The following is an 18,180-nucleotide window of genomic DNA, read 5'->3' as shown; positions in this document are numbered from 1 at the left end:
TAATTGATACCTATTTATGACGGTTGTAGCGCCCTGGGGTCACGTGATCACTTTTTGCAAACTTTTGACAAGCAAACTCAATGGGGAAGCCAGATTCATTAAACAACCATGTTATTAATAAACAACCATGTTATTAACTGAACAACTGCAGTGATTCACTTAACTGCTGTAGGAAGGAAAATTGTAAAATAGGGCAAAACTCATTTAACATCTGCCTCGCTTAGCAACAGAAATTTTGGACTCAATTGTGGTTGTAAGTTGAGGATTACCATATTGGTCATCCTAAACTCTCTTAATTTTAACAGTATAATTTGTGACAGTTGATAGAGCTATGTGCCTTTTTTTTATTATTATTATTATTATTATATTTCTATGCCGCCCACTCTCCGAGGACTCTGGGCGGCTTACACCAAAGACAGTATACTAAATAGCATATTGCCCCCAACAATGTGTCTCTTGTTCAACAAATGGAATCAGAAAGCCTTCCCTATTTCTCTACTATTAGATTCATATGTTCTTTCTGCTCATGCCTAGATAATGGAAATTGTACAGTCATTTCCAAAAGTATTTGTGTAGTGCTGTAGTTATTATTTTTTCATTAGATGGTGTTTGGCAGTTGGGAAATTGAGAGCTTATTTAGTACCTGTTTTTAATAAGGTAGACTTTTATTTCAGAGTGACAAGTAATGGAGGGAACAGCTGTTTGGCTGCTTGAAAATCATGTCCAGATTGACAGATAAACCCCTATTTGACATATGGACCAAAAGGTTGCCTCCCTTATAAGAAGGCAGTGCCTTAATTAGAGAAAAATATTGAAGTTACTTTTTCTGGCATGCAATCAGAGGTTTAGAAAAATAAGGAATATTATACATTTTAATATGTATGTTGCTTTTCCCTAGCCGTGTAGGGAAAATCAGGTCTATTTTTGAATTTCTGATTTATTTATTTGTTTAACAAATTTTTATAGAGCTGTCCATCTCACCGAATGTAAGACAGCTAACACAACCATAAAAACCTTTCAAAAATAAAATAAAAGCAGGAGTGCAGGATAAAAACATCCCATTAGACATAATACAACCAAGGGATCTCCAAATGTGCTGAAAAACATACCTACAGGTCTTCCCGAAAGGCTAACAAGGATGGGACTAACCTCACCTTAATGGGGGATGATGTTTCACAGGGTGGGAACCACAGTAGAAAGGGCATGTTTTTTGGGTCCTGCCAAATGGACCTCTTTAGCAGACAGAACCTCGAGCACACCCTTCCTGCTGGGACAGGTAGATTTGGTTAGGAAGAGGCAGATCATCAAATAGCCTGGTCCCAGGTCACGTAGGGCTATGTCACAGCAGAAGTTCCCCTGTTTATTTTATTTTGTTTTGTTTTGTGTTGCGTTGCGTTGGGGTATCTTACTTGCATTTTCTTGTCTGTTTCTATAAGCTGTCTTCACAATGAAACCAGAAAATATTTAGTTTTAACAAATTTTATCTTACAATAAACATGAAATTATGGTAATTATAGGCCTACAAATTGAGACAATCGCCCATTGTTATTCTCAGCATTTACTTAGTGCCTTTATTATTTTGGCACATTAATTTTGGCACTTCAATTCTGGATATTACTCCTGTGAATATGGCCCTTAAAAATACATGTATCACAAAGTGTTAAAAATTGCATTTTTTCCTTTTAATTCAACAGCATCCTAATAGATGCCATCATCCCACATGGCATAAATTATCCCTCCTTATGAGATTCTAAATAATGCTGAAAGGTAGTAGGGTAAGTTCAAATTTTCCCTTGGTTAAAGTCTAGAACCTAAGTATTTATTTAACTCTTAATTGTTTTTAGGCGTCAAAACAGAAGTAAAAAATGAAGAAGAAGAAAAACGTCGAATTGAGGCAAGAAGAGAAAAGCAAAGGCGTAGGAGGGAGAAAAATAGTGAAAAGTATGGTGATGGTTACAGGTTTGTGGTGGAAATGTTATGAATTTGTCTCACCCATAATTCAAGGGCATAACAACAGTACTTGCTCTAAACTGCCTTGACACTGTTTTTTTCATGGTGTTGTCTATTCAAATCTCAGTACTTATTCTATCATGTCTGCATATATCTGGGGTTTTGCTTGGGTAGGGAAGGGTGATTTATGGGCATAATAAGCCATTATATACAGGAAATATTTTGAAATCCCTAAGAAATCTTCTACAAGAATAGAATGCCTGTAAGCCATCTTGAGGAGTCGTCTTAATTATTTAGATTCAATAGTGAAGAGGAGTGATTTTGTCAATGGTACTTTTTTCTGATGCGATCAACTCTGATCTGTAAAAATCCAGATTCCAAAAAGACAAGAAAATTCTAACCTTCTGATGCCATCTGGTGGTTGTCTGGTTTCTTACAGTTCAGATTAAGTAACCCTGTTTTTTGGTTTTGTTTTGTTTTTTTTTAAAAACATTACACATTTTTATTTTGCTTTATAAGCTAGTATGGTAGTTAAAGGTTTGAGCCAGAAAATTTTAGATTCAAATTTCTATTTGTCCATAAACTTGTTGTGATCTTCAAAACACTAACTCACAATCTCTCTCACGATGGCTACATTTGTCATATAGTTGAAAAATTTTTAAGTATAGGGATGCATTTTCATTAGTGTTTAAATGCTTGATAAGATAATTTCATTAATTGGAATATCCAGTTCTCTGATTCCATTAAACTTTGATGGATTATCTACTCTACATGTTGCACTGACAATGTGCCTGTATCTTCTGCTAGAATGGCATTCACCTGCTCATTCTGTAAATTTCGAACCTTTGAAGAGAAAGACATTGAAGCTCATCTTGAAAGTGCTGTTCACCAGGAGACTTTAGATCACATTCAGAAACAGACCAAATTTGACAAAGTTGTGATGGAGTTTCTGCATGTGAGTAACTGTTTTAATTCTGTAAATCCAACTAACAGTTCAATTAACAGTTTAATCTTTCAGGTTAAAAAACATCATCATAAACAATAAAGACTGGTGTAAAGCCAAGCATAGCTATTATCTGTTTAAGAAATATTTCTACAGTGTGCTTTTTAAACTATGAGGTTCATTGTGCGCATGTTGAAAATGTTTGATCTTCTAACATTATCATCCTAAAACATTTTATTTCCTGTAATGGAACTCAGATGATAAATTCGCTCTTCTGCCCTCCCACAGCCTTCATCTCACTGCTAAATCCAATGCTTGGTTGGCTATTTAGGCAGATAGTTTTGCCTTTAGATTCTTCATAGTGCCATTTGATCATAGTCTACCATGTGATAGGATTTCCAGGTCTATTCATAGCCACAAAGCTAAGAGCCTTTTGTTACTGCGATTTGTAGAAGTGCCTTATTCTGGCTGCGAAATTTTTGAGGTTTTCCCTGCATTCTGTTACGGAAATTGTGGAAACAATTTATGTAATACTTTTCAATTTATGAAGATGAAGAACAGGATTCCACTATTGCAGAAAATTATATTCCTCTATCCCTAATTTCATAGTTATTTGAATCATAACTGTTGAATCTAGAATTCCACAATGTAGGAGATGAATGGGAAATAAGTGAAAATAATTTGCGATTCCTCCAAAATTATATTTATTTCTGTTTTAGGAGTGCATGGTGAATAAATTTAAGAAGACTGCTATGCGTAAACAGCAGACTACAAGCCAAATGGAAGCTGCTCAGATTACTGAAAAAGATGTAATGGAAGGCAAGTAGCCTATGAAAATAAGTGTTTTGTTTCAACACTGCTGTTCTAGCCTATAGACTCAGTATGCTGGAAGGTCAAATTGTAAAATCTTGGTCACTTGTTAGGAAGCAAGAATAAACAATCCTGTTTTTTTCTTCCAACTTAGTTTTAGATCCTTGGGTTTCTGAGGACTTGAAAAAATTCATGTAAGATTCATTGGTTCTTCTCTCAAATTAGCATGAAGGAAAAATTAGAATTCTGAAGCTGTTTTTGAAACTTAAAATTAGCAGGTTTAGGAATTCAGAGTGTGAGGGAGAAGTACTGAAGAATTTAGCACAGCTGTATATGATATATTTGGGGATGACTCATACATTTTATAGTTGTATAGGGCATACTAGTGAATTGTTTTGAATATTTGTCTCTTGATTCTATTATCAGCAAGTGGACAGTCCACAATAAAGCTCTCATTCTCATTGCAGATGGTTAACAACCACTCATTCAATAGCTGTTCAAAGGTTACAAGGGAGCTGAACAAACTGGGTACTTGGCAACTGATTTACACAAAAGTTGCAGCATCCTACAATCATATGATCATCATTTGTGATTTTCCCTGTTGAGTTCCCCAAGCAAAGTCAACTGGGAAGCTAGCAAGTTGCTCCCACTCTTGCTGCTCCCCCCCTCCCCGCCCCAAGGAGCCTGACTATGGAGTATGAGATCATGGAGATCTGATATTCTGTAGTACATGCCTGCCCGTATTCAATAGTGCCTACCAGGCAGCATCCACTTCTGGCCATGCTTCTACCACAGCAGCCACTTACCCACCTGCTGGCCTTCTGGCGAACCACACAGGACTTGCAACTTTCTGTAGGCTTCTCCATTGCCTTTGCTTATTGGAAGCAAGCAGGAAGACATGAGGGGGTGTTAGCTTAATGTCCTGAAATCCTCGCTAATTGATGGTAACCAAGACTGCCAGGATTGCTGTTGCTAAATGTCTAAACATGATTAAAGTGTGTAGTCATGTTACACACTTTACAGCTGCATTGTTTAGCAGTGGAAATCTTGGTCCCAATTAGAGTTAAGTGAGGGGATACCTATATGTACTTGTAATTTCTTCCTCTACTCCCCCTTTTTTTAATATTATGCAGTAATTGAATACTTGGAAATGTTCCCCATATGGTTGTCTCCTTTTTAACGTTGCAAAATCTGTATTGCTTCTTTTTTATATATTGAATCCCCACTGTTTTCTTTTTGACCAAATCTCAGACATCTGTTATGTCTTTACTAGGTGTTACGGCTGATGATCATATGATGAAAGTTGAGACTGTCCTTTGCTCTGCATGCAGCGTCTATGTTCCTGCACTACACAGTTCTGTTCAGCAGCATTTAAAGTCTCCAGAACATGCAAAAGGAAAACAGGTAAAATATATGTACTCAGTTCAATTTCAGTAGAGTTGCAGGTGCCTAGAGATATATAGTCTGGCCATTTCTCAGTTCTTTACGAAGACCCTTGATGACTATATGAAATATTAGCATAATTTATCCCACTGTGCAAAGTAATCAGAAAATATAAACGATATAGATTACTATATTACTTTCCCTTGATTACATCTTTGTTTGAAAAGCAAATCTTATTTTATGTTGCTCTGTTTGTCAAATTTATGGGAACTGGTAAAAAATAACATTTGTACAAAGATGCTTAGTTTTTCTTTTCTTTCAAGGATGAAAGATGCTGGGAGTAGGGGCCACTGTTTTGTGGTAGTTCTCTTTCTTCAGAGATTGTTGTAGTTATTGATGGTTGGCGGGGGAAGTGATCTAATCCTAGACCCCTACTTTGCAGGATGCCTCAGAACTATTTCCTTTTTAATTTCTACACAAAGTGCTAGATTTACTAATTTGTCGGCATAGAATACAGTACCAGTTTGTTGATAGTCGTGTATTTCTGAGCCTGGTCACTCAGTGAAATTGTCACTGATTGGTTCTGGTTTCTCTAAGCTCTGAGGATCTAGATGTGGGTTTTGGACTTCATGGGGCCTGGAGCTGGAAAGATTTCATCTTTGACTCTGGACAGGGTTTTACTACCCTGCTAGGATTAGTGTACAATTTGAGGGGCTTCCTGGACTGAAATGTGACTTTGCAAAATTTCACTCTGTGTCCCAGTTGCACCTGTTCATGGATTAAGGGGCGGGGGACTTACTTATGGTCATTCACATTTAGTCTTCTCCTAATTGGATTATTGCAATTTAAGTCCTCTGTATAGAACTGCCCTTGAAAACCTGGAAGCGTCAGTTAGTCTATTCCATTGTGTCCATATCACAAAGTCTCTATAGATTCCAGATGTATTTCAAGGTGTTGGTTATCTCCTGTAAAACCCTATAAGCATTTGACTGGTTTATGTGTGAGGCCACCTTCTACCTGTCCCATACACTCCAACAGGAAGGCCGCGCTCAGGTTTCTTCTTGGAAACTGTCATCTTGTGAGACTCAAGTGGTGTCTTTTTAGCAGCTGTCCCTGCCCTTTGGAATGATATGCCCTTCTCCCAATATATGATCGGCCCCAGCCCTGTAGTCATTAGAAAGGCAGGTGAAAGCAGGTATTTGTCCCCAGGCATTTGAGTCAGGGTAAGTAAAATTCCCAGAATTATATATTTTAGTGCCAATCACCATTTGTTTTGTAATGATTTTGCACACATTGTTTGTGTAGGGTGGCTGGGAATTAGAACTCTTGAATGAGGAGAAACTGCCCACTTTTTTTTTAGAGCACAGGTTCACACAATTCTTTAGTTCTTATTAAGTTTGTCATAGCTGCATATGGACAAGATTGGGTAGAAAGAGATGTGGTTAAAAGAGAAAGTTTGTATAACGAGTAGGATGCAGTTTTAAAAGAAGTACCCACTTCTTTCCTTCTTCAAATTGGTTTCAAGGTCTCAGGGCTTGTCAGAACATACCTTTAAAGTAAAATCATGTTTAATTCAGATTCTAAAAATATGTGAAAATTAGTTCGTGAAACTATGCATACGTATTTGTTTCTTTTTTTTTTCTTTTCTATCAGTCTAAACACTGTAGCTGCTTAACAACATCTAAGGCCTGTTTGCAGCCCTGGTCTTTCAAGTTCAGTTCTGTAACAGGCCTTTCCCACTTTTCAACACTGTGGAAATTCCATAGAATTAGTTTGGTAATGAGTTGTGGTCCCTGCTTGATCAGCTTCAGTATAGATGGTACTGACAGATATTTAGATTTACAAGAATTAGTAAGAATTCAACTTTTTTTGAGATGATTGTTTTCTTCAGTGACAATTTGGTATATCTGGCTAACTCAACTTTTGTTGTGATATTTTTTGAATGTTCCTTTGGAATATTTGCAGACTTACAAAGAACAAATTAAAAGAGAGAGTGTCCTAACAGCTACCAGTATTTTGAATAACCCCATAGTGAAGGCACGGTATGAACGTTATGTCAAGGTAAGTTTGCAATATGGATTAATTTTACCAGCAGTAGCAACAGCAATGTTTAAAATTCATATGAAATCAATTTCTTCGAATTTAACAAATCCCAAACTAAATTTGATGTTGCTGAAAGTGTAGCTTTCTGTAATAGATTAATCCACTGAATATATTTATACATTAAATTAGTATATATTTTATGTTAAAATATTACTGAAGCAAGCATAATGCCTGACTTTCAGTTTAGGGATAAGTACGTTGCATAATTGTCCCAAAGGTGCTTTTTTTCCAGAGGCAACTGAACTTTCTGGTTTTTCTTTGAAGACGTTTTGCTTCTCATCCAAGAAGTTTCTTCAGAATAATTCTGCAAGTTTTAAAATTGCATTTGTTTTAGAATAATTTTAATATATGATAAAAGGAAAAGAAGCCAAAGACAAGCAGGGAAACAAACAGAAAAAACCAAGAAAGTTACAAATGACATAATTAAATCTTAACACAAAAATGCTGATCATTCTTTTCATTATACTAGTTGAGAGCTAGCTCATAAAAAGTGAATATATCTGAATGAACCAAAATGCATTTTGCTGTCTTTATGGCATTGAAAAGTAATTGTTTTGCTGCTTTTCTTCCCCCAGTATATCTTCTCAAAATACACCAGATAGTTTAACAACTTGATGACAGGTTTATTGGCTAGTTTTGGTTTTAATTATTGCATGCTGCCCCGTCACTGTTGCAAGATGGGCAGTCATATAAATTATTTAAATAAATGCACATTAAAAAATAGTGACTTCCAACAGAAAACTCCTATTTGCTATTTTCAAACTGGATTATTCTAGAATTTAAGTTTATCATGTAAATAAAGGACAATATTATACTTTCACCATTCAATATGCTTCATGATGTTTGATCTAGGAAGTACAATGGAATTGTCAAATTTGTCCTTCTGAATCTTCGATTGCTGCTGTTAAGCTACACTGTTACAATGTCTGGATTTTATGTCCATCTAGTTGAACTGTCCAGAAGAACTAGATAAGGAAATATAGTTGTACTGAGTCTACTGAGCTTCTGCCCTACTCAGTGTATTGTTTCTGCAAGTAATGCACTTAATTTCAGTAATAATGGCACTAGAATTTTTGAGTTCTGCACTGAGTTGTATTGCAATTTCTAGGTATTCCAGATTAAAAAAATAAGCCATTGGAAAGAAGTGGTTGGAAATATACTGTACAGTATATCAGTTAAAAATGTGTGGTTGGTTTGAATGAATTACAAACAACACTGAAAATAGACCATTTATGATAGGTATATGAATTATGCTTATTATATGTTCTTGATTTTAAAGTAGTCCAAATTTAGTGGAACAAAATTGAGAAGATACAGCATGAAATGTAATTGTGGTTGTATGTTATTTGCATTTTGATTTTAAATATTTTTCACCGTGTGAAGTACAGTAGATGGACATATAAATTGTATAAGTAAATAATGAAGCTTGTTTTCACCATGAATTGGGAATTGGGAATCCAATTTTAGATTAAATTTTTTTTTGTTTCTGTCTGTACATATTTCAGTGAACAGAGTTTGTTTCTGTTTAACTTTAGGGTGAAAATCCATTTGAAGTCACTGATCAAAGTGCAGAACAGCAGGCAGAAGAAGAAGAAGAAAAGGCAAATGAACCTGCAGAAGAGGAGGAAGAAGAGGAGGCAGAAGGGGAAGAAGAGGAGGAAGAAGCAGAAGAAGAACCAGAAGAACAGACTGACTTCACTCTTGACCAAACGGAAGATAATTAAATGCAAAACATTTTGCACAAGCAGAGGGAAGTCCTACTTTTACTTTTCTGTTCATATGGCTCATTGTAAAATTTATTAGCAATTACAACAAGATTATTATCCTCAACCCTCTGCATGTACTTCATTTGAAGAAGTCGCTCTGTAATCTACTTCCACTTTTGCTTAAAAATGGAAGTAAACCCATTTTTAATAGAACCTTTCTAGTGATCTCACTGTTAGAACTTACTATATTGCGTATCTTGTGAACATTGGATTTTTTTTCCCCTTGATGTTAAGATTTGGATACATAAATAAAGAAAGTAAGTTTAAATCATTTCACCACAAAGCGTTTTAACTAAATGCAGGGTAAATAGTTCTAGAAGCCTACTAAATATAGAATTATGTTGTGAGTGTGCCTGTCTCCTGGACTGTATCACTCATTGTAAAGTACATGTTATGACCTGTAGGTTTTTTTGTGTGTGTGATGAAATCTTGTTTGTAACAATAAAACATTTTAGAAACCATGATGTCCAGTTTTAATTGTAGACTCAGCAAAATTTAGCCTATTAAACAATAGGGCCTTTTTCATTTACAATATGTAAATTGCTCTGAAAAACAGTACATTAGTTTTCTAGTGTAATCTAAAATGTAAATTGTCATTTAAAACTAATTAATAGCGTCTTTACACATATCTTCACAGCTTTGATCAGTATTCATATCTGTTTATACTGAGCATCTCAAGATAAATTTGTTGGTCAGTTGTCCTTGATTGTGTTTCTTTTAGATTTTCTTAGCAACTGTTACATTCCAAAAGTGCTGTTATTTTCTGTTGTCTGTAAAAAAGAAAAAAGTGCTGAGGACAAAAATTAGTGCTTTTTAGTTGGGTGAATGCACACTTGACCCCTTTTAATATAAATAAAAACTACTTGACCCCCACTATTTATGATTTTATCTTAAACTTCGCATATTTTACTATTGAAAGATGGTCTAAAGCAGTCATTCTTGACCTTTTCTTCACCATGGACCCCCGTTAAATACTTTTTGTGGCCATAGACCTCGAAAACTTAAGATTTAGATCATAATATTTCTTCCAAGTCTTTGTAGACTCCCTGTGATGACATTGCCCCCACCCCCACCCCGGATTCACAGACCACAGGTTGAGAACCCCTGGTAATAAAGGATTCTTTTTACATTAAGAAAAGCCACGAGGCAGGATTTCTATTTTTAAAATGATTTATTGAAATGTCCATGAATGATTTGCTTTCATGTGCTGCACCCACACATATTACAAAGTCCTAAATTTAAATTTTCAGTAGAAACAAGTCTTAAAGATTACTCTTGGAAGAATGCAAGAGCAAAATTGGCTTGTGTCCTTAGAACTGAATAGAAGAGCTTAGCCATGATAACTTTGTGTAGGAAAATATTACATCAGGAATGGTGTACATGCAAACAAGAGCTCCAGAATAAAGAAAGCAATGCAAATGAAATTTCAAATCTGACCTTGATAAAATATTCATATTTTTATTGTCCTTTCAAGTTATCATAGATCTCTCCTTTTGCATCTTAAATCTCTTTCCTAAAAGGTGCATGTGCCTGCGTGCGCACACACTCTCAATCGTTAGCTTGAATGAAAGGAACCTATTCAAATAGAATCTTAGGAGATTTACAAAGTTCTAGAGCGCCCTACAAATAGTTATGTACAATATTAATACATTCCAGCTGAAATGGAGAAACTGTCAAAACTATACTTTGACTTGAGTTCACAAACTTTTGAGCAACCCTGTACCTCTAGATAACAGCAATCAATCCTTTGTAACCAGAGTGTCATGCGGGTCAATGGTCAATATTGGATATAGTTAATATATCAGCCAAAATGTGAATGGATTGTTATCTAATGCTAACATTGGGGGATCGGAGCACACAATTGGGCATTCCCAAGTGGCCTACATGATTTTCCAAGCAGCATTAGCATTTTTGCCCATTTCTGTAATGTCTACATTCAATTTTGGTTGGCTTATTTTTCAGAGAGATGGGCTATCTTGGGCCCAGATGCAGGTCTTTCCACAACCCTGGAATTTATGTGAAAGGAAGTGTTGCCTGCACCTGAATTCCTATCCTTGATGGTTTCATTTATAGTTTCCTGTAAGCGTACATGTTATAGAGATCCTTTGGCACTCCATAGTATACTTTCAAAAATAAAATACAGATGCAATTTAAGTTAAAAAAAAAAAAAGCTACACTATGAAGGCTTCACAGTTTTGCTTTTATAATTAAACTTCAAAGTGTGCATACTGGTCAATCAAACATGGGCTTGGACCATCTTGTTCTTAGTTTCTCCTCCACAATCCACGATCTTGGGTATGACCTATGGAGCTGCTCATTATGTCCTGCTGCCTCCTGACACTGACCCCTGCACTGAACCTGCTGTAGGTTTACTGGCCATTGGAAGATCAAGGCTTCCCCAGAGGTTGGCTTCTTCAAGGCCAGTAACTGCAGCTTTATTAGAACAGAAACGAGAGCTGGATCTTTTGTTTGGCTGACTGGACTAAAATTGTTAAGTTTTTTTTAAAAATGTGAGCTTTAGATTCTTTGACTCCGCTATTGTATCTACTTAACTTTGGATGAATGGGAGCTTTGTGACGGGGCAATGGCATCCTAACATCCATTTTGTGAATGGCAAATCTTGGTTCCCATGCTGTTGTTTTGAGCAAATGCTCGTGATGTGCTCTTCAAGCTAACAACGTCCCTCAGAGCTCTGCAAAGATTGAGGAACACCGATCTTTTTCAGGCGTTGATGACTTTTGAGTGCTGCATTTGTAGAAATGAGATAGACGGTTCAGAAGATCCACACTACTGCAAAATGGTATATTAGGAAGGGGTTGTGAGGGGCGGTTCTGTGCATTCTTAATTGAATTGAAATGATTTAGAGCACGAGACGTAGAAAGTGATTTTATTCCTGTTAGTGAACCTGAAAGCTACAAATGTGACCCATTGGAAGACGGCAATGAAATTACCCTCACAATTCTGATGCTCAAGATGGAAATATAACAGCTTCCTAAGGATAAGTGGTTTTTCAACACAGGAATGTCCACAGAGGTAGGGGTCAAAAAGAAGCCAAGAAGGTAGCTCTGATTGCATGAATAAAGCAGCCCTCCTCACGTCTATATCTAAAACTGGAGGGCTTTATCCAATTTTTGATTGTGAGTGGGTTAAGGTTATCCCTCAAAGAATCCTAGAGTTGCTTGGGCACACCAAGCCCAAACTCTTGCTCTATGCAAAAATACCAGTGAAGAACTCCCAGATAAACGATTGAAGAAAGGCCTCCACTGAACGGTAGTCTTTTATTATCTCCCTGGGTAATGAATGGCACTTAATTTTTTTTTAAAATAAAAATTTGACTTTCTGTAACTTCACTATTCTCTATTTTGCATTCTGGAAAAGAGAAAGGCCAGAACTTGAAAATTCTTCCATGTGTTCTGTGCTGCCAGGTATTTGAAGAATGCTATTTTTTTATCAACCTGCCCCCCCCCCCCAATGTCTTTTCTTGGGATTAAACACATCCAGCTCCTTCACCACCTCTTCCTATTGTCTTGCTTCTGTGTTCTGTGTCATTTTCATCAAACCAATTAATGAGAGAAAAATCCCCAAAGTCTGCAGAAGTAAAAAGCAACCAGTGACATTGCAAGAAGGAACAATCCGCGGAACAACTTGCCTCCAGAACACTGGAAGTTTTTAAGAAGAGATGGGACAACCATTTGTCTGAAATGGTGTAGGGTTTCCTGCCTGAGCAGGGAGTTGGACTAGAAGACCTCCAAGGTCCCTTCCAACTCTGTTTATTCTGTTAAATTATTTTGTAAGCTGCCCAGACTTCCTGCTAGACAAGATGGGCAGCGGATTTAAAGGACTATTCTTGCTTTCGCTCCACCTTGATTTAAAGGATCTGCTTGGATAAAAATCCGCTTCCCTATTTCTCATATTGATAGGCAGAGGGCAGCAAAGCTCCATTTGAAACAAGTCCTCTGGTTAACTGAGAAATTTATTTTGAACCACACAAAGCTACTTCACATTTGCAGGTGCCTTGCTCTTTTATTTACCGGTTGAAAACTTTTAAGTCCGGATAATGCTTTGTAAAATAAATTAAAGAAACAAAATTTGAATGCAGAGGCCAAGCAGAGGGGATACAACTCCTCCTCCTTTTCCGAAAGCCAGCTTATGTATCAACTGTTAAAATAATGATGATGGGGAAAGTGGTATTTTGCAAGAATAAAAACAGGATATAATAACATATAAAGGTCATTCTAACTGCTGTGGAGGGAAAATTGGGCAGGAGGCCACATTGGAAGCCTGGCAGCTAAACATCCTGCGCATGTTTTAATATGGATTTAAAAGCAATCATATATCAAATTCCAAATTTCATGTAGTTGAATGGACATTATTCCATTATTCCAGAGCCTTGGTGGCGCAGCAGACTAAAGTGCTGTTAAATAGCCTGCAATTACAGCCTGCAATTACTGCAAGTTCAAATCTCACCACGCTCAAGGTTGACTCAGCCTTCCATCCTTCCGAGGTAGGTAAAATAAGGACCTGGTTTTGGAGGCAATAAGCTGACTTGTATAAAAAAAGAACACCGCTTGGGGAGGGCCCGAAAGCCCTATTAAGCAGGTATATACAAAAGTATGAAGGCTACTACTTAACGCATTGTAAGCCGCCCTGAGTCTTCAGAGAAGGGCAGCATATAAATCGAACCAATAAATAAATAAATAAATAAATAAATAAATAAATAAATAAATAAATAAATAATAGTATAAATCCTTGGTGGCAAAATAAGTGTAGTCTTTCTGCTCTTGCATTCTTTAAAATGAATAGTCAAAAGTCTTGCATCTGGCTGAGAACTGATTTTTTTTTTTTAAAAAAATATAGATTATATGTTTATTTTCTAGCAATGTGAAAGCACTGATATTATTCAGTGGTCGGATTCTATTCCCATTTCTAACCTTATGTATTTATAAACAGTTCAGTTGATTCAATCAGAAGTAAATAAATGTTGAATACTGCAGATAACACAGTATTCACACACACGGCACCAAATCACTTCTACGAGATGCTGACTGAATTCTGGCAGCCTTCCTGACAGTACTTGTGATGTGAATTCATCCCCTGTATTGGAACACAAGTAGTTCTTGATTTACAACCACTCACTTATGGAGAGTTCAAAGTTACAACAGCACTTTAAAAAAAAAAGACTTATGATTGATCCTCACACTTACAACCATCACATCATCCCCACAGTCCCATGATTCAAATTTGGGTGCTTGATAACTGGCATCTATTTCCAAAAGTTGCAGCATTCCAGGGTCATGTGATCACTATCTGCAATCTTTCCAGCCAGTTTCCAACAAAGTTAATGGGAGAAGCTGCTTAATAATGTGTTTCATTTAACAACTGCAGCTAACAACCATGGCCAAAAAGGTGGTAAAATTGGGCACGACAGCATAAAAAGTAAGCAATCCATCAGATACCAAGAAAATGCTACTTGCTTGCTTAAAAACACACCAACTTGCTACACATTCCATGTTGGTCTACACACAATCCATTTAATGTGATTTTAACAACTGCCTTGCTTAGCAACAGAGATTCTGATCCCAATTGTGGTCATAAATCAAGGAGTACCTGCAAGGAAGAAAGTCTCCTGTCTAGAACATGTAAAATGTTAAAACATACCATGTTTCCCCGAAAATAAGACATCCCCTGATAATAAGCCCAATTGGGCTTTTGAGCGCATGTGCTAAAATAAGCCCCCTGAAAATAACCCCCCCAAAATACGCCCCCCAAAATAACCCCTCCCCAAAAATATGTAAACACATGAACAGCCGGTCTCCGCCATTTCCTCTGGTTCGGGTTAGGGAGACAGAGCTGGAAATCAGGTAATATGGCAAGAGGAGTCCCATCTTGCTCCATGCACCCCAAAATAATAAGACGTCTCCGAAAATAAGGCCAAGCGCTTATTTCGGGGTTCAAAAAATATAAGACAGGGTCTTATTTTTGGGGAAACACAGTATATCTAGGCATAGTCCAGGAGCATGGGGAAATTAGAAACTCTGGCTCTATCAGCCAAGGCTGGAGATTACTAGAATTGAGAAAGAAGAATGTCAAATCATGATGATTTTCTCTGCTTTAGGGGAATAGTGAGTCTATCAAACAAGGACAAGTGGATCAAGGAAGTTCTCCAGAAGAACTGCTTGGAGGCAGCTGAGTGAAGTGGGGGGATTTCTTCTTCACTGTACAGTCATCATGGCACTTTCTAAAACTAGGGAACAGGATGGTTATGAGACGTGACTCCTTGCCTATTTACTTCACAATCTTAACTATTCATTATCAGCCCTTTTTAGAAATGTTTCTGTTGACTCAAGGATTGGAGCAACTCACAATAAATACCCTGTATAAAGGCCATAAAATAAATAATCAGATTCAAAACTTGTATGCAAAGTGAATGAGCAAAGAAAGTATATGAGGTTGAGAAGTGAAAATAAAATTATTTTTCCCTGCCCATTTTTTTGGGGGGGGGGACTCCGTCCCCCAAAAGCAGTAATGTGTTGGCTCAGTTCTTCCTTCATAAAAAAAAGAGCAAGAGATCAAATAGAAAGTGACCCTTTTAGGGGAGAGAACAAAGGGAAGACTTTTGCAATTTGAGCAAAAGTCAATTTACCCAGAAGTCAATCCTTGAAACAATGTTCTCCGGGCCATTCTTTTTGGAATTATTATAATACCACGATACTCTCCTGTTATTCTAAACCATCTCAGCTACTGTGTGTACCAATTGGGGTGATGGAATTTAGAATTCCCAACCATCTGAAGGATAATGGTCTTAGAAGCTACACCTAAGTTTTTTATCCCATTGAAAGCAACCATCTTCATCTGACTATCTTTATTCATTCAAAGAACTGCATAATGATTTATTTATTTATTTATTTATTTATTGATTTGTTTGTTTGTTTGTTTGTTTGTTTGTTTGTTTTATTTCTATACCGCCCTTCTCCTGAAGGACTCAGGGCGGTGTACAGCCTAATTAAAAACACAAAGACAGACAATATTTAAAAATAATTAAAATTATTAAATAGTAGGCCCAATTTATAAAACCCCGAATTTAAAAACCCAATTTAAAACCAATTAAAATCTTTATATTGATAGCCCAGCCTGGCGGAACAACATGGTTTTGAGGGCACAGCGAAATACACGGAGATCAGAGATTTTGCGAATTTCTGAGGGGAGTTCATTCCAAAGGGCAGGGGCTCCCACAGAGAAGGCCCTCCCCCTGGGTGTCGCCAGCCGACATAATTTGGCTGATGGCACCCTGAGGAGACCCTCTCTGTGGGAGCGGACTGGCCGGTGGGAGGCTACTGGTGGCAGAAGACGGTCTCGAAGGTACCCAGGTCCAATGCCATGGAGCGCTTTAAAGGTGGTAACCAACACCTTGAATCGCATCCAGAAGACCACTGGGAGCCAGTGCAGCTCGTGCAGGAGGGGTGTCACGTGGGCACAACGAGTTGCGCCCATAACCACCCGCGTGGCCGCATTCTGGACCAGCTGGAGCCTCCGGGTGCTTTTCAAGGGGAACCCCATGTAGAAAGCATTGCAGTAGTCCAGTTGGGAGGTGACAAGGGCGTAACTGACTGTGCGCAAGGCGTCACGATCCAGAAAGGGCTGCAACTGGCGGATCAGGCGAACCTGATAAAAAGCCCCCCTGGCCACGGCCCTCATATGTTCTTCTAAAGACAGCCGTGCGTCCAGGAGGACACCCAGATTGCGGGCCCTCTCTGTGGGGGGTAAAGACTCACCCCCAATATTGACGCCTCCTCAGCTTTTATCTGACAGTATAAAAAGTAAGCAATCCATCAGATACCAAGGAAATGCTAGTTATTTGCTTCCTAAAAACACACCAACTTGCTACATATTCCATTGTCATGGCAGCATCACATGACGCATTGGGGCTTCCCCCCCCTTTTGCTAAACTGGGCATGGGCATGGCCAGCGCATGACGCATCCGGCCCCCTGGGCCACACAATCCAGGTAATGTGCTTTTTATTGCTCTGAGTCTCATTTGACCTCTGCTATGGACCCAGTGGTTTTAATAAAAGGTGATAATTCCTCATGAGTACAATAGCAGTCCAAATCCCATATATCTTTCTGATATTTCTGAATTTTTGTACATGATTCTTTTATGCCCAAGACATAGACAGTAGATCTTGGATGAATATATCTAGTATTGAAATATATAAAATGTTTTTTATTTGATGGAATAAGAGCTGCCTGTCTCACTTTTGTTTCTAGCTTTTTAGGAGTCTTTTGTATGTCTCAACAGGCAATACATAATGTCTAAGGAATACACTGAACTTTTCCCAAAGACCTTTCCTATCAGCGAATGCCCGTATTCTATAGATTACTGTAAAAGGTCAGGATTGTTGTTGGTTAAATAAGTGTAAATATTACTGGTATATTTTAATATTCATGCAAAGAAATATTACAGATTTTTGGTTTATCTCATTTCATATATGTTTAAAAACCAGGAACAGTGAGATGGACAGCATAAAAATTTAATAATAAATTAAAAAAAGAAGGACATAGCAGGTTCACTAATCTTTGTAAATAAATATTTAAACATATGTATATTGATTTCATCCAAGACATGCACATTTTATATGCACAGTTGTTGTTTTTTGGTGATGTGGAGCTTAGCCCTACCAGAAACAAATTCAATGAATTGCTGTATGTAGGTGCACAGGATTGTATTCTTAATTTTCTATTTTCAACTTTAATGCCACGAGTGCTAGAAGAAGAGCAGAAAGAAAAGGACAACAGTAACATTGGCACTGGATTTAGTTGCAATCTTTGTGGCTATCAATATTTAATAACCAGATCAAGGGTGTTTTCCATTTCTGAATTCAAACATCCCATGTTTTTTAAAGTAATGTTATATTTTGAAAGCTATATGAATTCCAAAAGGTCCAATATATTTTACTGCAGCAACTGACCTAAGTAGTTTTTTTTGGATCATGTTAGATAATGCCTAAATATAAGCGGCAGGGAAACAATGATACAATTGTAGTAGTAGAATGTTAAAAGAGTGGCAGCAATAATACTTAAAATATTACATTTTTCACCAGCTAGCCTGTAGTGCTATCAGTGAATAAAAGATTGACATTTGGTCATTATTTCTTATCAAGGGTGTTTTACTTGTAATGCTATTTGACAGCTATATTCTAGCTCTGACAGCAGTGAACCAGCTTAATT

The 18,180-nt window shown here is 37.2% G+C and overlaps 1 protein-coding gene across 10 annotated transcripts in view; it reads left to right on the top strand.

Annotated features, from left to right (window-relative positions):
• The window catches only part of ZNF326 (zinc finger protein 326), a 31,566-nt gene extending 22,150 nt beyond the window's left edge, over positions 1 to 9,416 (top strand). For all 10 annotated transcript variants that reach the window (XM_070941208.1, XM_070941206.1, XM_070941207.1 and 7 more), the window contains 6 exons: positions 1,845 to 1,959; positions 2,758 to 2,905; positions 3,613 to 3,712; positions 4,977 to 5,107; positions 7,052 to 7,147; positions 8,725 to 9,416. In XM_070941208.1, coding sequence (XP_070797309.1) covers positions 1,845 to 1,959; positions 2,758 to 2,905; positions 3,613 to 3,712; positions 4,977 to 5,107; positions 7,052 to 7,147; positions 8,725 to 8,913 — 779 coding nt within the window. In that variant the 3' untranslated portion in view covers positions 8,914 to 9,416. The remainder of the gene's footprint in view (positions 1 to 1,844; positions 1,960 to 2,757; positions 2,906 to 3,612; positions 3,713 to 4,976; positions 5,108 to 7,051; positions 7,148 to 8,724) is intronic.
• The last annotated feature ends 8,764 nt before the right edge of the window (positions 9,417 to 18,180 follow it).

Source organism: Pituophis catenifer, unplaced genomic scaffold (assembly GCF_029215685.1).
Source record: "Pituophis catenifer annectens isolate HBS135680 unplaced genomic scaffold, rPitCat1.0.hap2 SCAF_3, whole genome shotgun sequence".
NCBI classification, from domain to species: Eukaryota; Metazoa; Chordata; class Lepidosauria; order Squamata; family Colubridae; genus Pituophis; species Pituophis catenifer.
Note: the sequence above shows the minus strand (reverse complement) of the source record. Positions and strands in the feature narration are given on the sequence as shown.